This window comes from Belonocnema kinseyi, chromosome 2 (genome assembly GCF_010883055.1).
Source record: "Belonocnema kinseyi isolate 2016_QV_RU_SX_M_011 chromosome 2, B_treatae_v1, whole genome shotgun sequence".
Taxonomy (NCBI): domain Eukaryota; kingdom Metazoa; phylum Arthropoda; class Insecta; order Hymenoptera; family Cynipidae; genus Belonocnema; species Belonocnema kinseyi.
In genome coordinates this window covers 13,968,191-13,994,491 of record NC_046658.1, presented here as the reverse complement: position 1 = coordinate 13,994,491, position 26,301 = coordinate 13,968,191, and the positions used below count along the sequence as shown (strand labels likewise).

Genomic DNA, 26,301 nt, shown 5'->3' with positions numbered 1-26,301 from the left:
AACCCTAGGATGCAAATTATTAGGATAACAAATATTCCTGCCATTTTGGGCACTTTTTGTCGAATTCTGTCTGTGAACATAATTTATGATGAATGAATGATATTTGAAGAAAAACAATATGCTCATCCGTATTTATATCCTTTATAAATATTCAAGCTTATATTACACTATTTCTTCAAATTTACCTATTTTATGCAACATAAGGATATAAAAAAATGAGCTGCCGTCAAAATGTTTAAAACGAATATTCTCAAATGAAAAGATTGAAAAGCAATATTAACGTTAATTCGCAGTTAATTTTATGAGAGTATTTTCATTAGAGTCCTGCACGAGCCACTAAGGGCTAGGCCAGCTGATAGATTTTGGACCTAAGTTCAAGTCCACTTGTTAGGAAACAAAACACTGAACCTCACATAGAAGCCCTGTTCAAACATTTTTTAGTCTGAGCGATTCAGCCCGTTCATCATAATATTTAAAATTATCATTCAAAATGTTTAGCAGCTATTCAATAACGATAGTGATAATATGAAAACATTTGAAATAAAAATCTAACAGCTTTTTGTGTAAAGACAATGTATAAGGTATAATAGATCGTATATGCTCTCACTCGATATCATTCAAATCGCATACCGCGGAATTTAATCTATATTTTATTTATTAATCGAAACTCAAGGTCCTGACTCCTCGTGATTGATGATTTCTAGTGGACAAGGTTTTTTGTCGCTTTCAAGAACTTATTCTTCTTCCAAGGACGATCTCTAACACTTCAGTTGACTTACGTGAGATATTTTGCATATTGTGTTCTCGTAAGGCTGTGAAGAAGATTTTTGTTTTATTTCCACGTTGAAGGATCAGTGTTTAAAAATTCAACAGAAACGTCGAAGCACTAAAAAAAGTGTCGTGATTCTTCTGGACATAAAGCCTTTAATTATCTTCTTGGCAATATCTTCCTTTTTTTGTCTTAACTTGAAGTTGCTTACAAAAAACAGCGGTTCCCTCGTGTGCTTTGGTTACCTCTGCCATCTTTCTTCCGATTCTACAGGAATGCTTTCATCAAAAAATACTAACGCAGTGCTTTCTTTACCAAAAGTAATACACAAATTTCTGTAAAGCTGTTGCTGAAACTTAAGGATCCTGCTTCTCATATGCCAAATATATAATATAATCTCATATCCCAGTGAAATCGCGATAAAATTTCAGCCATAACCATGTCTCACGACCTTGAGATAGGTGATTACAGTCTGTGACGGAATCATTACGACGCTCCGGCAAAAGTCTCGTGCACCCTGAGGATACGGAGCAACCCAAGGACGAGCGCCTTCTGCATTTTTTCCGCAAGTGTTCTAGCATATTGTTGACACGCAGGGATCTTTTTCAGACTACTAACCAGTGAAAGCCTGGCACCTCTAAGAGCTCCGATGATAAGGACGATTAGTTTTAACAGAATATTCCGGGTATATTCGTCGCAACTCCATTATACAACAACGGAAACAACTGTCGAGCATATAAAGCTCCAATATATGCAGCACTTCTCATTCTCGGCAATTCACTCTATTTCCCTAGGAACATTTAGAGAAGTGATATTAAGGTTAATGCCGTAAGAGTGACAGAGGTGGTAATAAAGCACTCTTAGTTCCGCATTGTGCCTTTGGAGAATGTCCTGGCTCAAAATGTGGCGACGGTATGTTAAGGTGGAAACAACACTGTCTTGACATGCCAAAATGAAACCCTCCGTGCCAGACTTCAATCCGGGTGACTTAAGGAAAGCAAAAGTTATCTCACACGACATTGACTGATCTTCCATATTTCTGTGAAAAATTCCGTGAATTCTCTCACTGAGAAAATGTTCACGGAAGTTTTTCTCCTGGGCTTTTTTATTCTGGACTTTTAGGAGTGTACTCGAGTGTTAAGTCCGAGTGTTTCAGAAGCCTCCTCTGCTGCTTTGTACAGAAACGCTCCTTTGACTACTTTTTCGTACTTCATGACTATTTTAAGTAGAGGGTCTCTTCCATTTGCGACTCTATGTGATGTACCGAGAATAATCCTGTTGTGAAGACATTCAAGATTCAATATTCGGCGACCATCTTGACGGTGTTTGATATAGAGTCGCGGAACAGAAGACTTAAGATGCATGATTTTGTTCATGTACGTAACCTTTTGTGTTCCCGTATCAAGGGATCTGAGCTCGTTCTTCGTGCATGGAACCACTCCAAATGAATACACTACTACCGGGACGTCAAGCATGTTCGTTACAGATACTTTGTTCCTCGTCGGAAGTTCGGAAGACCAAATCTGCCAGATGAGACGTTTTTAACTGCTTCAGAGAGTATCCTTTATAGATGTCACATCCTGAATGCGGCTCTGTAGCACGCCCACGCATGTATAAGTTTCTCCAACGCAAAGGTGTCATATAGCGCTTCTATCGACGAGCTCAGGATCTTCAGGGATGCCATTAAGTTTTCCTCGCTTCAAATAAACCTTGGCGCATTTGTCAAACCCAGATTGCATTCCTATTTCCTTAGTGTATCGTTCGATAATCCCAAAGCTATATGTAGTTGCTCTTTGTTTTTAGCATAGATTTTAAGATCATCCATGTAAAATACATACATACATTTGAGAATATTAATTTTAAACGTTTTGACAACAGCTTATTTTTGTATACCCCTATGTGGTATAAAATAAGTAAATTTTAAGAAATAAGGTAATTTAACTTTTGATTGCGAATAGACTTTTCTTTGATTTTGCTAAATATAACTTTATTTATTCAGTGTAATTTTTGGCATATTTGTATTGATTTTTAAATAAGCATTGTCTGGCAAATTAATGTTGAATATTGTCATAAGTAGATAAATAAATAGATGATTTCATGGTCACAAAATTTAATATGTAGCCAAAAGGCGCTTGTCAGTCTTAGTTATGACCTTCAGCTGTCGATATAAATTTAATACCTACGGGGTCCCTACATTTTACAACTAGCATGACCATATTGTACACGTCGGTCGTTTGAAAAATTACTAATATGCGATATTTACAAATCTTTCGTCATTTTTTGCAGTAAAATTGACCTTCTTTTAGCGAGAATAGGTACGAATGACTGGATTGACATCAGTTGATTCAGATCTCTGTCTGAGGTTGTGTTAAGTATTTTATGAGGGCCGGTGTAGGGTTGCTCGAGAGATTTCCGGGCATTGACGAGAAGGAAAACATGAGAGCAACTATTGAGGTCTTTGAACACGAATACATTGCGCTTATACTTCTGAGCAAAGGGTACCGGTTTTACCTTTCGCATGTATTCGCGGAACTCTTCCAGGAAAACATGCGGGTTCAGTGAGAAATCCTCGGGTAGTACGAACTCCCTGGGAATTCGAAGTGTGGTGCCGAATATGAATTCTGCAGGTGATGCATCGGTTTCAGTGATATTAGATCTAATTCCTAATAAAACGGTTGATAGTGAGCGAGACTAGTCATGTTCTGCGTGACACATGATGGCTGTCTTAAGAGTCCTCTGCCACCTTTCGATGATTCCATTGGAAGCCGGATGGTAGGCGGCGGTGCGAATGCGTTTCATGGCAATTAGTTGTAGAAGGAAGCTGAATAGCTGTGATTCGAATTGACTTCCGTGATCTGTGGTTAGTGTTTCGGGCGCTCCGTACCGACATATCCATTGATCCACGAAAGCTCTACAGACGGTTGATGCCTCGATGTTTTGAAGAGGAACATTCTCAGGCCGCCGAGAAAATCTGTCGATGATAGTGAGGCAGTATTTAAACCCGTGACTGTCTGGTTGGGGGCCTACAATGTCCATGTGAACGTGGTGAAAGCGGCAGCCTGGCTCTGCAAATTTGGCTGGAAGGAGTCGATTGTGTCGAGATATCTCTCGTCTGTTGACAATCATGCCAAGACCTACATCAGGCGGTGATATCTCGGCTCATCGATGGCCAGACGTAATGCTTTCTTATCAAACGATCAGTGACTTTGGCACTCGGATGCGCAGGATCTGGAAGAGTTTGAAGATGCGCTTACGGAAAGTTACAGGTATGTATGGACGTAGGGCTTCTCCGGTTAGGTCGCAGTGCACATTCGTGTGTTCCGGACCCCACTGGATCTTTCTGAAATTTAGCGAGCATTTTGGATCAGCGACGAGGTTCTTTAGTTCGTCACAGTTGTCTTTGTTAACACTGCGACGCCTTCTCCGTGCTTTGTGAAAAAGCAAATATCAGTGGTTTGTGGTCTGTAGCGACCTTGAAGGTCTGCCTTTCAAGAAACTACTTAAAGTAGTGGATGGCTTCATTGACTGCTGTTAATTCACGATCGTATGCACTGTAGTTGCTTTGTGCGGGACTGACTTTTCGAGAGAAAAAGGCCTGGGGCTTCCATCTTCCGTCAATCTTCTGCTCCAAGGCAGCTCCCATCCCGAAATCGAATGCATCCATTACGAGGCGAGTTTCAGCGTTGTGAGACGGGTGGACCAAGAGAAACACATAGGCTAGGTCACGTTGAACCCTGACGAATGCAGCTTCAGAAATGGAATCCCATGGGATTTCACGTTTGTCATTTTTTTTTTTTTGAGTCGCACAGGAATGCATTTAGCAGAGCTTTGTGCTTCTGTTGCGTGCGGTAAGCTGCGACTGTAGAAATTTACCATGCCGTGGAATCTTCGGAGTTCAACCAGAGTTTTGGGCCGGGGGAACTCGGAAATCGCACAAAACTTCACTGTGGTGGGCGAGCAACTGTGTTGGTTAATACGGTATCCCAAAAATTCCAGTTCCGACTTGCCGAACAGGCATTTGCTAGGATTGATGCGCAATACATAGTCATTAAGATTTTGAAAGACTATCTTGAGATGCTCTTCATGCTCCTCGAGAGTTGAGGATGCGATGAGGATATCATCAATGTATGCGAAAACAAAGCTAAGGCCTCTGAGGGCGCTGTTGATGTACCTCTGGAACGATTGCCCTGTGTTACGTAAGCCAAAAGTCATTGAGGTATACTCAAAGAGGCCAACAGGCGTTATGACTGCAGTTTTAGGTATATCGCCCGGAGCGATGGGTATCTAGTGATAGGCCATGTGGAGATCTTTTCCTGACAAGATGGATTAGCGAAGCCCAAGAGCTGCTCGATGCCCTGCAGATGCAATCGTTTAGTATTTCTTGAAAGATTGCCTTTGCGGCAACGAGTTTGTCCGGGGACAGACGTCGTTCACGCTCGGCGACGGGTGGGCCGTTCGTGAGGATGTGACCGAAAGATGGAGCACGTTTGAGGAAGCCTTTTGATTTTTGCTCGGTTACCGTATCGACGAGTGACGACTCGTGTAAGAATGGAACCAACCGAAAATTAGCGAGAAAGTCTGCTCTGATGATTGCACTTGGTACCGCCGCTGTGCAGAAATTCCATGAGAATTCACGTCTCAGGTTTAAATTTAGACTTATACGTCTCTCACCATAAGTTCGAACGTGGGTATCATTAGCCGCGAAGAGAGTTAAATTTCTCGGTTTTGACTTTAAAGTATTTGAATCGGCGTGGAGCCATGAAACATCTGACCCTGTGTCCATGAGGAAGACAATGCCTGAATTGATCTACGGTAACTGTGTCTTATGTGTGCAATCAAATCCACGCTACGATGTGCCAAGACAGTGTGTGCCTTGGTGGTTTTGTCAGTAATTCTGGCTAGATGGAAAGATGATTCCACAACTACGAACCAGCATACGATACGAGTCCACTCAATTTGTGTCGTCATAATGAAACCGGTTGATGCAGCTCAAAAATACGAACAGGATGTAACTGTTATAGACAATGCTGTATATGACCAGCAAGACTCAAATACGTCAGTGCCGCTAATCGTTAATGAAAGTTAGTCTGTTCAATTTGAGTAGGCCGAGAAATTCTCGATTGGTACCGCTGGAAGATGTAAATGTGTGCTGAACGTGTCAGCACTCGTTGTAATTATGCGTCCAACGCAAGGACATCGACAGAATGCTTTGGAAAAGTAAAAATGAAAAAATGTCGAGAAATGCCAAAATATACGCTATCTAAGAAGTAAACATAATTGTTAAATGTCGCTTAGAAAATAACAGAACATCTGCTCTCCGGTACAATAACATAAGATACAGAGGACATTTCTATGAATTGTAAATGGCCCGAAAATGTGCAAAATTGTTGCCCATTCTAAAGTAATTGATTTTGTTAAATCGAAGAAATAGAGAATTTTTTAATATTGAAGATGTTTGAATTAACAAACGTTAATAATTATAGATAGTGATTAAAATCAAAAATGAAATTAATAAACGTTTAAATTTAAAAAATCGTTACATTAAATTAAGTTTGGTTAAGAGGGAGACAAAATTTTAAACGTATGAAATGGTTTAATTGATAAAATCACAAGGCTTGTGAAGTTACAAAAAAATGGTTAAGTTCGTAATCGGAAGATTATGACAAAGTTAAAAAATTGGAAAAATAAATAAAGTTTTAATTTAATGGTTTGAAAATTATTAATTGAAGAAAATATCGATTGAAATAAAGAAGGGGAACAGTAACATTCTAAAAACTGGAATTCTTACACATAGTTAACGTTTAAAATTGTTAAAATAGGAAAAATAATTAGAATTGAAAAACCAGGAGTTTCGAAAGGCAAGGCCACGTGTATAATCGAGTGTTGTATAGCTCTATAGCATGAAATACCTACTCACATTCTCGCTCTAAAATAAAATTTCGACACTTCGACTCATTCGGGGGTTATTCTGCTGAATTATAATTGCACGTTGTGGAAAAACATTAGAGCAATGCGCGACAATAGGTTTCAAAACGAATTACAATAACACAATGGACATTGGCTTGTCACTAAGAACCAGGAAATTCAAAGCAAAATATCGTTACGACCTTGATGCCGGAAAAGGTCGAGTTACCGCACTAAGAATCAATGTTGCAAAGAGAACAATTTTAAATAATAAAAAAGCATATTAGATTTGTGTTTAAATTGACATGGCATTTAAATTGAAGATGAAATGCACAAACGAAAACGTTGCAAAGATTTAATTAATCGTAGCACGATGGCCTGTCAATTACTTAACGCATTACAAGTACTGAAATACATATTAAGAACAATGGCTCTTCGGAGCATGGTTACATTTGGCACAGAAATGTTTAGAATGCAAAATATCACATGAAAAGAGAAATGATAATAGAAGAACTTACAGTTATACATATGAATACTAGACCTAAGTTGAATGATCTGTTGTCCTTCCTTCGAAAATCGCTTCAATTTTGGTAGAGTGGTTAAAAACGTCATGACGCTAATATCCCTCCGAAATAGATTTCACATGATCCGAAATAATAGTTTTGATATATTTCCAAAAAGAGTGTGTAATTTTGAGCTTCTAAAATAACAATATTCCTGAGCTGGTAGCAGATGGCCAAAGTAACAATTGTGGCCCGGCCTGGCCAGACTTGACGAAAGATTTTCCAAGACGGCAGTTGAGACAGCGTGGTGTCAATTTTTTCAAAAGTCGAGAGGTAGAAAAGGCTCGAAATCAGGGTCACCACTGTGGGGATTTGGTGTACCCAATAAATATCGTCTTCTGACTCCAATTTGTAGTCCCACAACTCCGGGAAGGATAATAAAGGTTGAGACTAGATTTAAACTCAGCAACTCATTTGTTCGAGTAAAGTAATACAGGTGTGCGAGAGCACTAGCCAAACGATGTTAGGACAAAGCCGGGTGGCTACCAACTGGTGAGGAAACGCGCCGTCGCGCGGCAAACCGAAACGAGGCCCGCTTGGCCTGTGTTTAAGTGAGGTAGAGTGAAAACTCTACATTCGTTTAGTGCTTGGAATACCACTAGGAGTTCACCAGAAAGGAACTATGATTGTAACCATAGTGATTCCCTACATTTCGAAATGAAAAAAGTCTCATATAGGTTAAAAAATGTATATTGTGAAAACATTTGCATGCGAAAATTAGCAACAAAATAAAAAATTAGCACACACAAATACCAGCCGAAAACAAAGAAACAGAATAAAAAATGTTTTCACATTTTTAAACTTGAAAATTTCAGTTTTTGCACTTTTATTCCCATAGAAAAAAATTATAAACATAGGTAAGTAAACATTAGAAAAGCAATACGCATTATAAAGCTTATTATATATAATCAACGCATAAAAATTCCAGTTTCAGAGTCGGTGCAAGGCCGAGACAGTGCAGTTGTAAATACAGAATATAGGAGCATGTTGATATTTAAGTTTAGTAGGCACAATATCCAGAAAGGCCAGCATGTAACAAATAAATATATAGAAGGAAAAATTCGTACTAAGAAAAAACATAATCGGGTATCTAGTTGTATGCCGCATGCTCCGCGTTTCACTTTACGATAATATGCGATTTCAGGGAGACCAAGAAGGTGTATCTTTTCATAAATTAGTTTTAAAATACAATTTTTCAAGCTAAGCTCATAATTCCGTGCCGATTTAGAATGCTGTTAATTAATTTTCAAGAGATTTTCATGAGTTCAAGATGGCAGATTGAAGTTATTAAAGTTAAAGACCGACTAAAAATATCACAAACAGATTGGCCGAAATTCTCGTGTATCTGCACTTTTAAACATCAGATTTAAAGGATACACATGGAGTAGATTCTTTTGCCCTGGCCTCGAGTAATTTAGATCCTGATTCGTAATTATCTAATACACTTATGTGGTAACAACAATGAATATGATCTTATGCTTTTTGTTTCAGATTTTTTTACCTATATCATTTTTCGTTTTATGCCTACCATTATCGGTTTAATGGGCAGTATAGCAGTTTGGCTTTAGTAACTTCATGGCTTTTTATACAGGTAAGTCTATAAGAAATTCAATATATAGATCAAGAAAAATTGAAGCTTATTGGGGTGCAAGTTTGTGAGAAAAAACTTATAATTTTACTTGGATTTTTTACGAACAAGCGGAAAGAAAAGATTTTGCGTCAAAATCTCGAAATATATTTCCAATTAAAAGCTCCGGCTCCTATTTATCAACTGATTATTTAGAAAATAATTTCTTTTTTTTTCTGTTACCTGAATTTCTAATCACTTTACAGAGCTGACAATTCAGTTTAAGAAAAATCTAACTATAGATTCATTACAGTGTTATCTCACGGTCTGTGCACTTAGAAAGAGATTGACTATTTTCACGCTAGGATATTTGAAATTTAAATAAGTACCTTATGCATGTCTTTTGAAACTAAGAAGCGACAGAATGCCATAGCAGAGTGGTTCTGTGCAATGGTTAAAAGTTGTTACTGATTGATTTTTTAAAGGAGGGCCTTGAAAAGTATAAAAGAACAATGAGATTCGATAGATTCGATTCTTTTGGTTGATTCATGTGAAGCTGGAGCGTGTTCAATTGTCTTATATATGTTCATTCGTATGGAGAGGTCTTTGTATGCGGTGAGCAAGACTTGCTTTGCAATGAGATTTCCGTCCCTTAATACATTATTCAAACTTTCTTTTGCTTTTCTGGAGCATTAAGATACCTTGGAGCAAGTTTTTTCTTTAAATTAAAAATTATATTTTTTACAAATTTTTCGTCTCCTAAAAAATTACTCAAGTGGCGTGTAATTTCTTTAATTCGTTTTGCCCTGCTAACCTTATGATATTCTCATTAAATTATTTATTTTGTAAAGTTATTTTTAAGTGAATACTTCACAAACAAAACTTTAATGTAATTTCAGCATTCTATGTTGTACTTCTTCCATCATTATGAATTGCCTGTAATACTGGAGCAGGCTCAGCTGCAGCATTTGTTCTATGGTAATCATGCACCACCAACTCAACCACCAACATCCAGCACCATTCATCGCACTCCGAGATCTTCACCAACATCTATTACATCTATGAATTCTAATTCATCATTTTCAACAACTGAACAGACACAACAAAATTACATTACTGAACTATCGTTACTTGATTCCGACCTCAACAACTTGCAAGGAAATCACAGGCGAAATATCCAAAATCGATCATCTGAAGCCATCATACGCGACCGCTCCGAAGAAGGTACGTTATTCTTGAATTCTTTTAGGTCTCTCTTTTACATTTAGGTGAGCAATCTGCTGAGGTAAATTACAATTGAAAAAGTGGAAACTGCGATTTGTTAAAAAAAAGTGCAATCTTTTCTCGGAACAATTTTATACTCTACATTCTAGCAACATGTCATTTACAAAGGCTGATATAGACATAACTCAGTTGCATAATCGACTTATCGTTCCACTTATACAAACTCCCGCTTCAGAGCAAAGATTCAAACTTGAGCAAGACCTTCGTGAAAATATGAGCCATTTCCAATTTAGAAGGATCATATACAACCACTATTTCTGTAGCCTCATCTTACTCGCGATTATTGCACAATGCACATTGAGTGCCTAGAAAAATAACAGTTGCGTCAATACATGGAGATCCGAGATCTCTTAAGATTTTCGTAACCGCTGGTAGAAATCCGAGTCGTTTAGAATGTTATCAGTCGAACAGACCACTTTTGGCTAATTTCTGAGAATAGAAAGAGACTTTTTTTCGATTTACAACTTTACAACCCCTTCCCAGGCACACGAGTTAATCTAGTTTGAACCTTTTCGTAATTCAATAATAAACCATTATATTACTTTAACTGTTGTTCTGTATTAAAAGGGAAATTCAGAGTCGAGTGTACAGTGATCCTTGGCCTATTACAAAGGGTGCGAAACGTAAAAGTTTGGGCATTTCAAGGCGGGAGAGGCCCCCATCTTTACCGCGAGTCGTGGGGTGATTTTGTCAAGCGAAATTCATTGGCTATCCCGGCCTTTTATCAATGTGCGCGCTGTAAGCACGTGTGTATCCTTGCATTTGCGCATCTCGCATGACAATGTTTTAAATAGTATTTTTTGACGTTCGACGTGACAAATAGAACATTACCTAGAAATATAATAGTTTATTAGCCAACTGAAAATGAATATAATATCGATTGGTCAAATCGGTTGATCAAATCGATCCGATATACTAAGCTCAAATTCTGAATAATATATTTTATTTTGTGATGCTGAAAGGTTGTCAATCGACAAACGAATGAAACATGACTGAGAAAATGCATTCTACATTTGAAAAATGTTAGTATTTTCACATTCATAAATTTTATGTTTAGAATATTTTCTGAAAAAAGCCGTATGCATTTCCATGACGCTATGCTAAAAATCTCAATTCAGAACAACGAGGGCTTCTGCTCTTAAGGCCTCTGATCAATTGGTCAGCCACTGACGCGGGTGAGACCGTATTTGGACCGTGACGGGAGGTGACGGTACTGCGCGACTTGTAATATCGCAGAAAGGGGGACTTGTAATATGTAAGCTTTGGAATAGCTGCGCCTTGGAATAAGCAAACACTTACTGTATTTAATGCCAGAAGGCAACGTAACAGGACCTTTCCAAAACTAGAAAAGAATCCGGGTGGAAGACCTTCTGGTTTATATATCGCTTGCATAGTCTGCTTCCTATTAGCCAACTAATCTGGAGTACACTCTATTTCATATTCACTCAGTACTCCGGTATTTACGATGCTGTCATTTATGAATTATTGACAGCTCAGTTTCATCTTTCTTTAAAACTTGTTCTCAGTTAGCTTTCCGATTTTTCTGAACGTGTCATATACATCGCTGTTGTGTTTAAAAAAGAACCCGTAGCGAATACTCGTTATGTTGTCTTTGAACATTATTAGAAATCTCGCAACATCGGGAGATCCCAATGATAGCGGGTAGCACACGTTCGAGTGTATCACTTTAACCGCTTCAGGTACTTGCTCACGATATTTTCTGAAAAATTGGCGATACAAATTCCAGATTTTTTCAGCCGTCGAAAAAAGACTTTGTATCTAACAGCTATATCTCGTCCACGATACCTTTATTCACCAGTTTAAGTAACTTTCGACTATTTGCATGGCTGTTATAAACGTGCCACACTCCTAGATGAGCTATTAACACGCTTGCTTTCGTTACGTTTCTTGCACTATCAATTCATAACAGAATTCGATAAACTTAGCCTCGTTACTTCTTTCCAGACACGAGGAATTAGTCACGCATTGTCAAGAAACGCTTCTATCAAAATGGTTTAATGTCCAAGAATCATGCACTCCTGGTCATCGTTCAGAGATGTAACCAAATCTACAGACTATTAAATTTCAGCACCTTGTTCTTTCAATCTAAAGCAACTCAAATCCTCTGATATTGGGATGTCCGCACTTCTTTACTCACTTTGAAACTTAAGTTACCATTCTTACCAGCAATGTTTTTCTTAAATACCAAAAAAGCACGTACTGATCTACAGTCGTAAACTTTCGTAAATTTTCTAGAATTTGCTGCTCTGGATTGACACTAACACATGCTACTTGGAGCGATGCGTACTTCAAAAATAGACTCGCGAGCAAGTTTGCAATATTCGTAATTTCCATTACACTTTCACCCACGTCCAGCTATTTTGCGGCCATTTTCTGCATTTTTGCGATTTGTTGCACAATCGAATTACCCGGAGATATTCAATATCCGTGAAGTTTTTTCGTTAGCATAATCTTGTATGGTACGGAACTTTTTTCATGAATGCAAAGACAACTTTGACTACACTTCCTTTGATGATAAAATAAGGAACAACGCATAAGCTTTGTCTTTTATCCACGTCTGTTGTATTGTCTTTTAAGTGGGAGTCGTTCCCCGGTCATCTACGATGTTTAACTGAGCAAGTCATGTAAGTAAAATAAAGTCACAACTGTGATAATTCTTTTAATTCAGTAAAATCTTAGGTAATATTTTAAGAACTTGATTGTAATATTGGACTTAATCTTTGTTTGATTTTCAATGAAGTGCTTTTTTTCATTAAAATCAGTGATTTTTGAGATCGTTTTGAATCTGAACTGAACCTATTCCAACACTCTTAACTGCGTAGTTCTTCAATAGCTATCCGCACTGCAAAGTGTGTGAACAAACGAACCGGATTGAAGAGCTGTAAAAGATGAAATTAAGAGTGTTCATGGCAGGCGGCATCGTCTAGTTGCTGCATGGATATCTCCAACAACAAATTACAGTGAATGATTATTAGTGATAAAAAAAACCTATATTAAAACTTTATTTCTGCTGAAAACGATGGATCATTCACACGGGTCGCCTTCAATAATATGAAAGAAATTCTTCACATTTCTCCATGACGTAATATGAGAACTTATGATTTGACAATTGTCGGGACGATTACATCGCTTCAGCCTTCCTTACTTTCTTTGCTTATTCATAAATTTAAGCGATCTCCTTGAAATGCATTTTTTATCAATTTGAAAATTGCGCTAACTGAATAAATACGCGATCAATCCAGACTCTTTCGTTTTAAGAAATGTATAATCAGTTAAATAGTATAGCAGTGGAAGACGAGACCAAAACAGAATTACTTTACTGATAACAAATACGATTGCATCAAAGAAAAACATCTTTTTGCTTCTGATTACATCATCTCAAGAATAGAGGAGTTAACGCCAACCCCAACTGAATGCAATTATTCAAAATTATATCAAAAATCCACTGCGAAGTCTAGTTGCGTCAAAAGTAGCATAGTTTTTGTAACTTATTTAAATCACTCTTTGGGCATAATCGTAATAACTATGATCTTCAAAAACTGTATTATTTAAAAACAAAAGTAGAAGGCGAACACCTAAATTTTATAAAAAGTTTTCATCTTACGGATGAAAATGATAAAACTGCTTGGGATTCACTAGTATTGCTTTAAGACAAAAAATAATGACATCAGAGATTCTTGGTAGCTTATTAAACGTCAAAAATTAAACAAAAGATGCAGGTAAAGATTGTCGTTAACTTTATGATATTTATCAGGCGAAAACCATTGAGTTGTGCATTTAGAATATCAAGCCGCGGAATGGGATTGTATCGATGTCTTCGTGTTTATCGGACAACTTAATTGTCAACACGAAAAACATGGGTATTTTTACTCTTTTAATCTGTATATCGTTCCTATAAGGTTTGATAAAAAAATGTTTGTTGATCGAATTAATGTGTTTGAAAATTTACAAATAAATTGTGGAAAATCTAATGCTTTTTCTTCACCGTTAATTTCAACATATTGTATGATGCACTTGACATATCCCACAAATGTACTGGTTTGACTGTTTGAGACCTGAACATTTTTCGAAAGAATGTAAAAATAAATGTAACTGTCAAAAATATAAACAGCGATATCATACATTAGTACATCTCGAAATAAAATAATTTCAAAACAGTGCTCATATGAAATTCTTTCCAAGATGATAACAATCAGTCAAGTTAATTAAACTTGCCTGCTGTTTAACGTATTTTGAATACGTATTGGCATTTAATGCAGGATTGCACTCCACATCGTGACTCAGCTTTCATGGACACTGCTCGAGTTATATTAAAGAGATCGAAAGTTTCACTAAAATAGTCAAAGTTAGATGACCAATGCTGAGACTGTACAATTTTTTCAAAATATGTTGTTTAATAATTAAAGTTTCCACGATGCTCAAGTATAGCCCAAGCTTGAAGGCATAAGCGAAAATTATAAAAGAGAGTCAAGAAGGAATACCATCAGCATAACGCCAACGTGAATGGAAAAAGACACTAAAGTCATATACTCATACCAAAGCACAAAACCACATAATCCATGCATCTGTTTTTCGAATGCTAGAGGCTTCGTGAATTCACCAGATCTCTTTCGTGAAGTGGACAATAGTGATGTTATTTGTATCTGTAAAACTTGGCTTATGACAACACCATTTATCAATAAACAAAAAGGATCCAGGAAATTCAATGTCATATTTAGTCAAGCGACAAGAACAGCTACGACGGAAATAGCGAAATGAGGACTGCTTATCGTCTTTGATGTTTGTGAATATAAAGCGGAAACACTTCATTTATGCGAAGAATATATCTTTCTTAAACTGATTGGTGACGATGTTGAATTTATTGCCGGTGTTGTCTACGCTAATCTCAGCTCTGATATCAAGCTTTTTCTTGCTCAGCTTATTTAAATAACAGATTCAATTCTCTTAAAGTATACTAAGCTACCGGTCTTTACAGAGGGAAATTCTAAGAGTAAAATTACGAATTGAAATCAATTATATAAGGAAATATTACCTAAAGATAAATGTTAGAACCTCTAGTGATAATTCTACGCAATTTACTTTGATTAACAACATAGAAAAGTCCACCATTGATTTAGTTTGGGTTACTCTAAAGGGAGCCTTAAGTATTAGAGACTTGAAACTAATGCATATTGTCAATTTTTCTGCATAAAATATAGGAATGATTTCGAATCTCAACAAAAAAGTAGGTCTGTGATAATCCTGGTTTGGTGCATAATGCCTAGAATGTAACAAATCACTGAGAAAAATACTAAAAGATTGTAAAAATAGGTTGTTCGGGCCTGATTTAGTAACTCTTTATAATAATAAAAAAAAGAAGTACAGAAATCTCTCTAAAAAAAAGGTAGCTAACGACCTTTCTATTTTACATAATCTTGCAATTGCTTAAGATTTGAAGACGGTCTGAAAAATAATAAATTGTTATGAATTTAAACCCGTTAGTAAAGACCCGATTGAACTAGAAAGGTGATTTGAATATTTTCAATCAATATATCCCAGATGCAAAGATATAACTTCGACTATGATAAATAATCAGGATTGTAACCCCGACTTAGACTCAATGACATTATGACATTTTAATAAGCCTTCAAAAATGTAAAAGCGGCAAAGCAACAAGACCGTACAGGGTCCCTTACGAATTTCTTAAAAATGTACCAGGCAACTGGGTAAAAAATTAAGCTCCCTTTTTAATAAAATATTAGAAGAAGAGGAGATTCCAAACACCTGGACACAAGTACATATAACAATGATACACAAGAGGGATGACAGATCTGACCCGAACAACTACCGACCTATAGCGCTGATCAATTGTATTACTAAAGTTTTCACTCATATTTTAACGCAAATAATGCTAAATTGAACTGAAAATATCAAATTGTTACTAGAATACCAATCAGGATTCAGAAAGAGTTGTAGCTGTCTGGATGTTTCTCCCTTAACGCTTCAATTTACAACCGACTCAGTTTAGATAGGGGTAAGCTTTCCGTCTTCTTTGTAGACTTTCGAAGTTTATCTCCTTGGGTAAAACATAATATTTTATGGAGAAAAATGTATGCAATGGGCAGATACCCTAAATTCATTCAAATTCTGATCTATTTATATGCTAAAGCAAATATGTCAGTTAGGGCTTGTGCGGGCACTTCGAGGGCTACTGATGTACCGAAGGGTGTTCAGCAGGGAGAGGTTATGAGTCCGATTCTATTTTACTTATTTTTTGGAGACTTCGAGGAATTTATGAAAGCTGAAGGAATTAGAGGTGTCTCAATAAATCATGTGATGGAAATTCTTCTTTTAAAATATGCCGATGATTTAGCTATGATTTCATACACTCAATTTCAAATAAGAAAATTCTAAAGTATTCACTCAAATATTGTAATTTTAACGGTCTTCAGATAAACAAAAGTAAGACAAAAGTTGTTATATTTCACAAGGGAGGACACCATATTAAGAACAAATGTAAGCCTTTTATGTATGGAAATGTTGAAATTGAAATGGTTAGAAATTATACTTTGTATGAACTCCCTTTTCGTAATCGGGAATTTTTTCAAACGCGGCTCAAACAGCTATCAGTAATTATAATATTACTCAGGGGGCGACGATCGCACTTCTAACTAAAATAAAATTGAATTCATGGAAACCAATCGAAAGACTCTTTAACACACTGGTCGCTAGTACGCTAATGTATGTGGGATAGTATGGGGTCTTAGTGACTGTAACGAAATAGAAAGAATACAAATCACGTCTTTCAAAAGGATGTTGCGAGCTCCTGTAAATACACCCACAAATTCTGTGATAATTGAGATTGGCGCGCGGAAATTGGCGGCTTTTGTATTTAAAAAAATTTTAAACTATATTGAGAGAGTGATTTGTTTGCGGGACGATAAATATCCAAAAAATACGTGTTGCAATTAAAGCGATTAGCTGAAAATAAATCCACTTTAACAAAATATAACTGGTGCTCACAAGTAATAAATATTTTAGAAATAATAGCTGAGAAAGATACCTGGGATTCTTAATCTTTTTCCTCCATACAGAGTAACAAAGTTCGTTTAGTTACTCCTTACGAATTTTTCATGTATAGCGAAGACTTGAGAAATCTACTTGTTTCTCAATCTCTACAGATTCTGCCATCTCTACCCTTACATGAAGGTACTCAGAAATATATCAAATCAAGAATCCCAATTAGGTATTTTAGAATTATACCGCAAATCGGATTCTTAAACAATTATCAGACAAAAATTTAAATTAAAGTAAAAACTTACAGAATAGGTGTTACAGAATGATGCAGCGGTTGTGAATTTCAAGCTTTGGAGAATGTATATCATATATTGGTCGAATGCCCCGACTACGACGAAATACGCAGACTATATATTTGTAGGAACGAATATTTGGCTAAAATAAGAGATGAATGGACAGGGTTTCCTTAGCATAAATTTAAAAGACATTGTCAAACATATTTTCCTGTTTATAGAAAAGGCACTTGATCTAAGAGATTATAGATAAAAATTTATTATTAAACTTGTGTAACTCCTTTGTATGAGCCTATGGGTTCTATGACAAATAAACTACTACTATTACTCATATTAATCAAGTTGTCACACTGAGAAGTCTGGACAGTAACCTTGATTTCAAACATCAAGATGAGTCATTTGACACTTTTTTGCAAATAACCATTTTCAAGTCGATAACTTTATAAACAATTGTATTTGCGATAAATTCACATTCAATTCGATAAATTCAGTTGATTAAAATAGCTAAATAATTCTGATACATATCAAGCTTAAATAGTAACGTTATTTTTGACACCTTCTAAAGGTAAAGGTGGGTCACTCGTGCTCGGCGCTTTACAAAATGCTCTGAAGTGCTCTAAATAATTGCGCAAAATTCGTGAAATGTTATCAACTATCCTAGTATAAGGATCAATAACTATACTGACGATTTGATCATTTGTTTAAACAATATAATTAAATAAACTCTGCAAGCTAGCAAATGGGCAAACCTTTTCCGAGGCACGAGTGACCCACCTTTACCTTTTAAGGGTTAATTGTACAGCAGTTTGTTTAATGCGTAAAATTTATGTTTAGGAAATTCTTGGACAGTTAACGTCCAATTTTATAAAGAATATGTTACAAGTTTGTAATATGCCAATTGCTTTTTACTAATAAATTCGATGTAAGATTATCAGAATAAAAAGCTACAAAATTACATTAAGATTACCCCTCTAGAAATAATAAATTGAAATTAATAAGAGACGATACGTGTAATATCTCAATCATTCCGAAATGTGTTTCTTAATTGTGCCAGCACGATTGACAACGATTCAGCATTTTTCATTTTCAATTTTTTCCTATCAAGTACTTGGAATTTGTAACGTAATGGTAGTACATTAGTATGGCTGGAATTATTTAAAGACAGTATTTCACTTTTTTTGGAAAAATATTAAAAATATATAAAATTAGATATGCAATAAAAAAGTTAATTTTATATTAGTGAAGCGGCAAAATTGTTTTTTTAGCAGGCGCTCTCAAATTATTGATTGTAGTGAACGTTTTATGAAGGGTTATAGGTTTTAAAATCGATTGAGAGTACAAAAAAAGTAAACAAACATTTTTTAAACGTGAAACTTTATAAAAGCGATTAAAGAATTATTATATTAATAAAAGAAATGCCAGGCTGTTATTAATCAAAAAAAGTTCACCAAATAAAAAATACTATTAGAGATAAAAGATTTTTTTATCAGAAAAAGGTCTCAATTTTTAATTCATCGTCATTATTAACACATAAATTCATCATATAATAAAAAACTTTTTAACAATTCAACGTTCTAAATTAAACAGAATAAAACTAATAGTTTAAAGCTAAACCTTTTTTATTCAAAGTATTTAGGAATAAATTGCAAATTAAACCATTTAATGTGGAAGTTTCCTGAACACTGAGCATTTTAAATGTTTAATTAAAACATTTAAGGGCATGCTCTTCGGTGACCACGTGACCAAACTAACACCCCGGGTATGAGCATTTTTTTGTGTTTACTGTGTCCACACTGATTGAGATATCGTGTTTAAATTTTGACAGATTAAATAATAAACACTAAAGAACGTTTTGTATACATCAATATACTTATAATTTTAAATAAAGTCTATTTATAAATTGATGAAATAGTATATTATTATTCGAGTTATAGCACTTTACAAGTAATTTTTGGTTTGATGCATTTCAAATTTGTTAGTATGCGTAAATTGAGCACTAACACCAATTTTTGACTAAATCATCTAAACTTAAAAAAAATTAGTACAAGCAATAAAATTGGCCCCATCGTTGCAAATTAACAAATCAGTGTCTGCACATACGTAATGTGCTAAAATTTATTCTTCGGAGTTTTCCAACCAACTTCCATAATTCTTGACGTCTAATTTTTGACGCTGATTCGATTTACTTACTTTTATTGCTTTTGTTATTAACTCAGAATTGTTTCACGCCAGTAAAAAAAATCCACAAGAATATATAAACATTAGAAAAATTTAATTATTATCTGAAAATGCACATTTCTCAAGATGGGACTTGGGTGGATTTTCGAGTATCACATTCTAAGATGTTCCTCGATTTTTTTTAATGGAAGCATATACTTTATCGACGTTAAAAGTTTATTTCCTATTCCTATAGTATTTTACTAGAAAACTTTCTTCGTAATTATAAACATTTTGATATATAAAAACGTTCCTTAGTGCTTTCTGTAGAACTTCCTAAATCCTGAATACGACATCTCAATCCGTGTGCACGTAGTGAGGGCCAACAAAATGAAAATCATTTTATTCTCTACACCAAAATTTTATGAACGAACTTAGTCACGTGATTTCGACTTTATCGACGTTCAAAGTTTCTTTTTTTTCTCCGCTAGAAGTCGCTAAAAATGCTTAACAAATTTGACATCACACTTTTTCAACGGATCTCCACGTTTCGAGACCCCCTGAATCCGAAAATTATGTTTTCACGATGGCGTCTGTCCGTCTGTCTGTCTGTTCGTCCGGCTGTCAGGCACTGAACTACGAGCTATTCAAATATGATAAAGGAACTTATTCTAAGCCCTTTTACCATGTATTTAAATCGATTATTTAAATGAGTAAGGCAAACCGTCCATTACTAAGACAACGTAAAAAGTATATATAATACTGAGGAAATAATAAATATCGTTGATTATCCTTTATATTCTAACATAAAGCATAATAGCAAAAATTTTCTAGTATTTAAAAAATTCTTATGAATGTATTTCCACTGTTTATGTTTGCTTTGAGCAGTTATACATTTGGTAAAAAATAATAAATAATAAAAATGCTTGCCGTTCAATATATTATTTATTCCAAGAAAGTGGTTCAAAGTACTTTATTGCAACCTAAAATTCTAACCTCAAATTATGTCAACTGCTTAGGAAAGTATTTTAATAGTAACTCATCAATTTAGTTTTTCAATAAAAATGAGTAAATGTGCATTACAATTTAAAATGCTAGAATAATATTCATTATTATAAATATTAATAAAATTCATATTATCACTTAACTTAAAAAGTCAACTTTTTAGTTTCAAATTAACTTTTTTGCTAGAAATTTATATATTCGACTTGAAAATATATCTGTTTTGAAGAAAACTCGTCTGTTTGGCATGAAAATTCATTTTTTTTTTTTGTTGAAAAGTCTAATATTATATTTTTTGTTTAGAATTTATCTTAATTAAAATTAATACATAAATTGGAAAAAGTGTTAAATCAATTTAAGTTCTCTTTTGGATAAAAATTTTATTCTTTGGTTGAAAATTGAATTATTGTCTTGTAAAAATTATTTTTTTGAAACTTAAATATATTTTTTTAACTAATCCCTTTTGATAAAAAATTCAAGTTTTTTGTAGAAATATCGTCTTTTTGATTTGAAAATTCAACAGCTTGGTTGAAATTTGGTTCTTTCTTGACTAAGACATATTTCTTGATTACTATTTCAACTTTTTTGTTGAAAATTTTCTCTTCTTGCTTCCAAAATTTATCTCATTGATTATAAGATTCATATTTCTTGAAAAAAATGTAACTGTTCGATTGGAAGTTAATCTGTTTAGGTTAGGGCTGCAACTTTTTTTTTGAAAATTCGAACTGTTTGGAAGAAAATTCGTTTTTTGAAAGAATTCAACTGTTTTTAATTAATAATTAAACCAGCTTTTGGTTGAAACATTAACTATTATCTTTTTTTATAAAAATTTTTTTTTTGTAGAATTTTTTTTTTAATTCTAAATTCAACAATTTGCTATAAAATTGAAGTGTCATCTTGAGAATACACTTTTTTGTTGAAATTAATATTTTTGGGTTAAAAATTTCTATGCTTCATGGCTTTTTCAAGTTTTTCAGAAGCTGAACAGGGAACCCACATATAAATATACGCATTAGGACTGTCAAAAGGGTTCCGAACTGAACTAGTGCAATATTTAAAGCGAGTTGAAAGTCGATTCGACAGAAATTTGAAGAAGCCAGTTCGATTCGGTAAAAAAACGATTCGAAGTGCGCAATTTGAAAGTCTTTTGAATGAATATTCGAAGCCCTCAGTTCGAAGAGAAAGAAAACCGAACGAATTGGGCAGTTTGAAAGTCTTTTGAATCGACATTCAAAACCCTCAGTTCGAATCGAGGGAAGCCGATTCGAAGTAGGCAGTTTGAAAGTATTTCGAAACAACATACGACGCCCCCAGTTCGAATAAAAAGAAAATCGATTGCAACTGGGCAGTTCAAATTTCTTTCGGATCGGTATTCGACGCGTTCAGTTCGATTCGAAAGAAATCCGATTCGAAGTAGACAGTTTGAAAGTCTTTCGAATCGACATTCGACGCGTTCAGTTTTTCGATTTGAATCCCGATTCGAAATGGCTATATATTTATATAAGTCTCGCTGTTCCAGTAGTGTAAGATCATATATGTAATACTCCTATATTGTTAACTGCGTGTGAGGCTTTTGGCAAAAAAATAGAGTGCAGACATATATTTCTGTCAAGAAAATCCACAGAACATTCACAGCATTGCGCGTTCGCCGCCCTCTAATGGAGTGATGGAAAAGGGGAAATAATAATGACATTATATATAACTTAAACAAAGGTTAAATAACCACCCCATGGTCATACTGGGATCTACTGTCATCTAAAAATGAGACCGGCTCTCAACAGAACAGCGGTAAATCACACTTATGACCACATCTCACGACCGCGAGATGGGCGTGACAGGACACGATGAAATAAGAACGACAGGTCGGCGAAACCTTTGCGTGTCTTAAGGACGCGAAGCGATCCAAGGATGACAGCTTTCTACATCCACCTCGCAAGTGCCTTGGCATATTTTTCGCACGCTGGTATGGCTTTAAGATTAAGAAGCAGTAATCGCTTCGCACCTCCGAGAGCACCGATCACAAGGACAATTACTTTAACCGAATATTTTGGGTATATTCGTTGCAGCTCGCAATTAAAGTCTTGATACCTCTTCTCCTTATCCTTCTCCTTAGCAATGATGTTGCAGTTAGCCGGAGCCGAAAATTCGATCACGAATATTTTTTTCTCGAAGTCATGGAGAACGATATCAAGCCTCGACTGTGCATCGGAGACGGTTGTCCGAAAATTGTAGTTCTAGAAAATTTATATATGTACACCATTCGTGGCACTGCGAACATTTCGCGCAGGCCCGCCCTTAATAGTAAGAACACGTGAGGGGACCCCACTCCTCCGACTATTTACAATGTTTAAATCTGTGAAGATGATGCGTGTGCGTATCTGTGTGCGGGCATGTCAGCTATTTACATCTTGACAGTTATTAGTGATGATTTGCATCGTAAAAATGATTTTTTTATTTTACCGTGTCAACATTCCAATCGTGACTAAATTGGGGAAACAATTGTGTGAATTATTAAAATGAATAGCGCGAAAGAAACGTTAAAAGATATCACCAATATAAAATCTTCCATCGTAAGTATCGAATCTAACCTACAAATGAAAATTTTTGTTATGTGAAAAATATATGAAAATAGAACAAAAAAATCTTTATTAAAGAAAACTTATCATCTATCTTATGGAAAGCCTAAAGGTTCATCCGCAAATCGTGAGGTGCATAGAGCGATTGACGCCGCTTTGGAAAAACAGATTTACTGTTTCACCTGGAAAAAATCGTGTGACAACTAACAAGGTCAACTTTCAGAGAGGTGTCTTTCAGGGCGACACCATGAGCCCACTCCTCTTTTGCCTCATATTATTGCCACTATCTCTAGCACTTAGCCATTCCGATGGGTACTTTTGCGAAAAACCTGCAGATCGAAATTTCTAGGACAATCATGTATTTTACATGGACGATCTTAACATCCATGCTAAAACAAAGAACAACTACATCTATCTCTAGGGATTGTTGAACGATATACTAGGGAAATAGGAATGGAATTTGGGGTCGACAAATGCGCCAAGGTTTATTTGAGGCAAGGAAGACTTAACAGCATCCCTGAAGACCCTGAGCTCGTCGATAGAAGTGCCATACGACACATTTGGGCTGGAGAGACTTATACATACTTGAGAGTGTCACAGAGCCGCATTCAGGATGTGGCTTCTATAAAGGATACTCTCCGAAGCAGATACAAACGTCTCATCCGGGACATTTGGTCTGCCATACTGTCGGCGAGGAACTATGTATCTGCAATGAACATGCTTGCCGTCCCGGTAGTACTCTATTTATTTGGAGTGGTTCCATGGACGAAGAACGAGCTCAGATCCCTTGATATCGGGGCACCAAAGGTTATGCACATGAACAAAAGCATGCATCTTACGTCTTCTGTTCCGCGACTCTACATCTCACGCCGTCAAGGTGGTCGCGGAATATTGAATCTTGAATGTCTTCACAACGGGATTATTCTAGATACGGTGTTTCTGTATAAAGCAGCGGAGGATGTTGCTGAAACACTCGGACTTAACTTCAGTATTAGGGTACAGCAAAATGCATCAGATCTTATCTATCTCGAGTACTCACTCCTGAAAGCCCGGATCAGTCAATGTCATTTGAGCTAACTAGTTGTCCAACTCATGCGGGAACAACTTACATTCAAAAGCAAAATGCGGCACTAAGAGTGCCTTATTACCATCTCTGCCACTCCTACGACATTAACATTAATATCGCTCCTCTAAATCCTCCTAAGGAAATAGAGTCAATTGTCGAGAATGAGAATTGCCGCATATATTGGAACTTTATATTCTCGGCAATTGTTTCTGTTGCACACTCTAGGACTGACATGGTTATTCTTAAATTCGAGAAGCGAACCATGTTCGTTATCGCATTTTCGGCTCTAGCTGACAAGAACATCATAGCCAAGGATAATGAAAAGAAAAAGAGGTTGCAACGATTGTACCTGGAATATTCTGTTAACTTACCGTCCTTATCATCGGCGCTCTTGGAGGTGCCAAGCTTTCATTGGTTAATAGCATATGTACAGAGCAGTCTTCAAACATCCCTAAATAGAACTCAAAAAGACCTGAAAGATATTTGGGCGTCGTTCCGCAGATATAAATTTTTTGCTTTTGGTTTTGGTCACTGGTATGAAAAATCATTTATTAAGTTAAAGGTGAACATTCAACTTAAACTGTTTCAATGGAATACAAAAAGCAAACTATTAGAGAACTTATTTTAATTACAGAGTATTTTGTACTGCACAAACTTTAAACACAACATCTTTCAAATTGACAACATTATCGCAAAAACAATGAAAATCTAAAGAGCCTTCAGCTTTACCAAAATAACCTTAGCCGCTGATCCTCACCCCACGAAAGTATTGAGAATGAATCTTGTCGCCAATTATCCAAACAACCCTAATTGTTTTAAAACTTCCTGAAACTTTTAAATTAATTTCCTCGTTATTTTTGACAAAACAAGTTCTAAACTATACTCGGTTCCCCGAGATAAAACTCTGCAGACGCGCAGGTGGGTTGCCATTTCTTGATGGAGGAGTTTCCTTACCCATTTTTTCATATGTAGTTTCTTAATTTCTCTTTTCATTGGTCCCTTTGTGTTAATTTAATATTTATTACTTATGCAAGTAATATATCATTGGAATTGGAAAAACTCGTAGATACTGATATTTTCCAATCTCTAATTGCGAAATAAATTTTTCTAAACAGAAAAAGTAGTGGAAAACATAAATCCCACTGCCCGCTATTGTCGCAAATCAATCTTGAAAAGATTTTCTCACGAAGCTGCAGATCTTCTCTTCAGATTGGCCAAACATCTTAAGAAATCCCTCCTTCTTGAAATATTAAACAATGGGCTGCGGGAAGGAAACTAAAATTCTTCTTTCTGTACAGTCTTATCTCGGGGTGCAGAGTATACAAGCCTAAGAGACGAAATATGAGTACGTGTGCAAGTACTTCGAAGTTCGGGATTTGTTTTGGAGAATAGCCGAGAATAAGTACATTACTTGGCACCACCGCACGACTATGCTGGTCGAGCGGCGGCTAGCCTACCGCGCAACACAGTCAAAACACGAAAACACGAAAAGAGGCTCAAATACCTTTCAGGTTCTCATGATTTTTGTTTAGGGACGTTTGTAGATCATTTTGTGCAAGTTTCACGAAAATCGGTGCTATCAGAAAAAAGATCTTGGGTTCTCAATATAGGCCATTTTTAAAAAACTGTTTTTTTAAAATTCGCATATCTCGACTTGTAGTGGATGAAACCGAAAAAAACCAAAAACGAGGTGAAAGATCGCTCCAAGACAAATCAATTGCGGCGTAGCAGATCATACACAGTCTCTAATTAACGTTACAGTCGGGACCGGAACATACCCTCATTTTTTTTTGAAAAATTGCAAGTACTAATTGCTCGGTACACGCGCTGCAACTGCGTAAGAGCATTAGGACAAATTTTCAAATTAACGTTGGAATAAATAGTAAAAAATGCGACCCTGTGGATCGTCTTCTTTCATACAGTACTTCCACATACAAAATCGGCGTCGAAATCCGTGACATGCGTGCGCAGCGATTTCACGAATTACGCTGACCTGACTCATATATATATATAATTAAAAATTTGTAATAAGGACAACCGCAGGATTTCGCCGGGAGCGGGTGCTAATCTGAAAAATTGCACCCGCTTCCAGCGAAATCGCGG

The 26,301-nt window shown here is 35.9% G+C and overlaps 1 protein-coding gene across 6 annotated transcripts in view; it reads left to right on the top strand.

Annotated features, from left to right (window-relative positions):
• Positions 1 to 26,301, top strand: part of LOC117183102 (membralin) — a 429,991-nt gene that overhangs the window by 360,744 nt on the left and 42,946 nt on the right. For all 6 annotated transcript variants that reach the window (XR_004468345.1, XM_033376274.1, XM_033376271.1 and 3 more), the window contains 2 exons: positions 8,728 to 8,827; positions 9,703 to 10,027. Coding sequence is in view for 5 of the 6 variants with exons in the window: in XM_033376274.1 (XP_033232165.1) it covers positions 8,728 to 8,827; positions 9,703 to 10,027 (425 nt within the window). In the remaining variant the exon portion in view is untranslated. The remainder of the gene's footprint in view (positions 1 to 8,727; positions 8,828 to 9,702; positions 10,028 to 26,301) is intronic.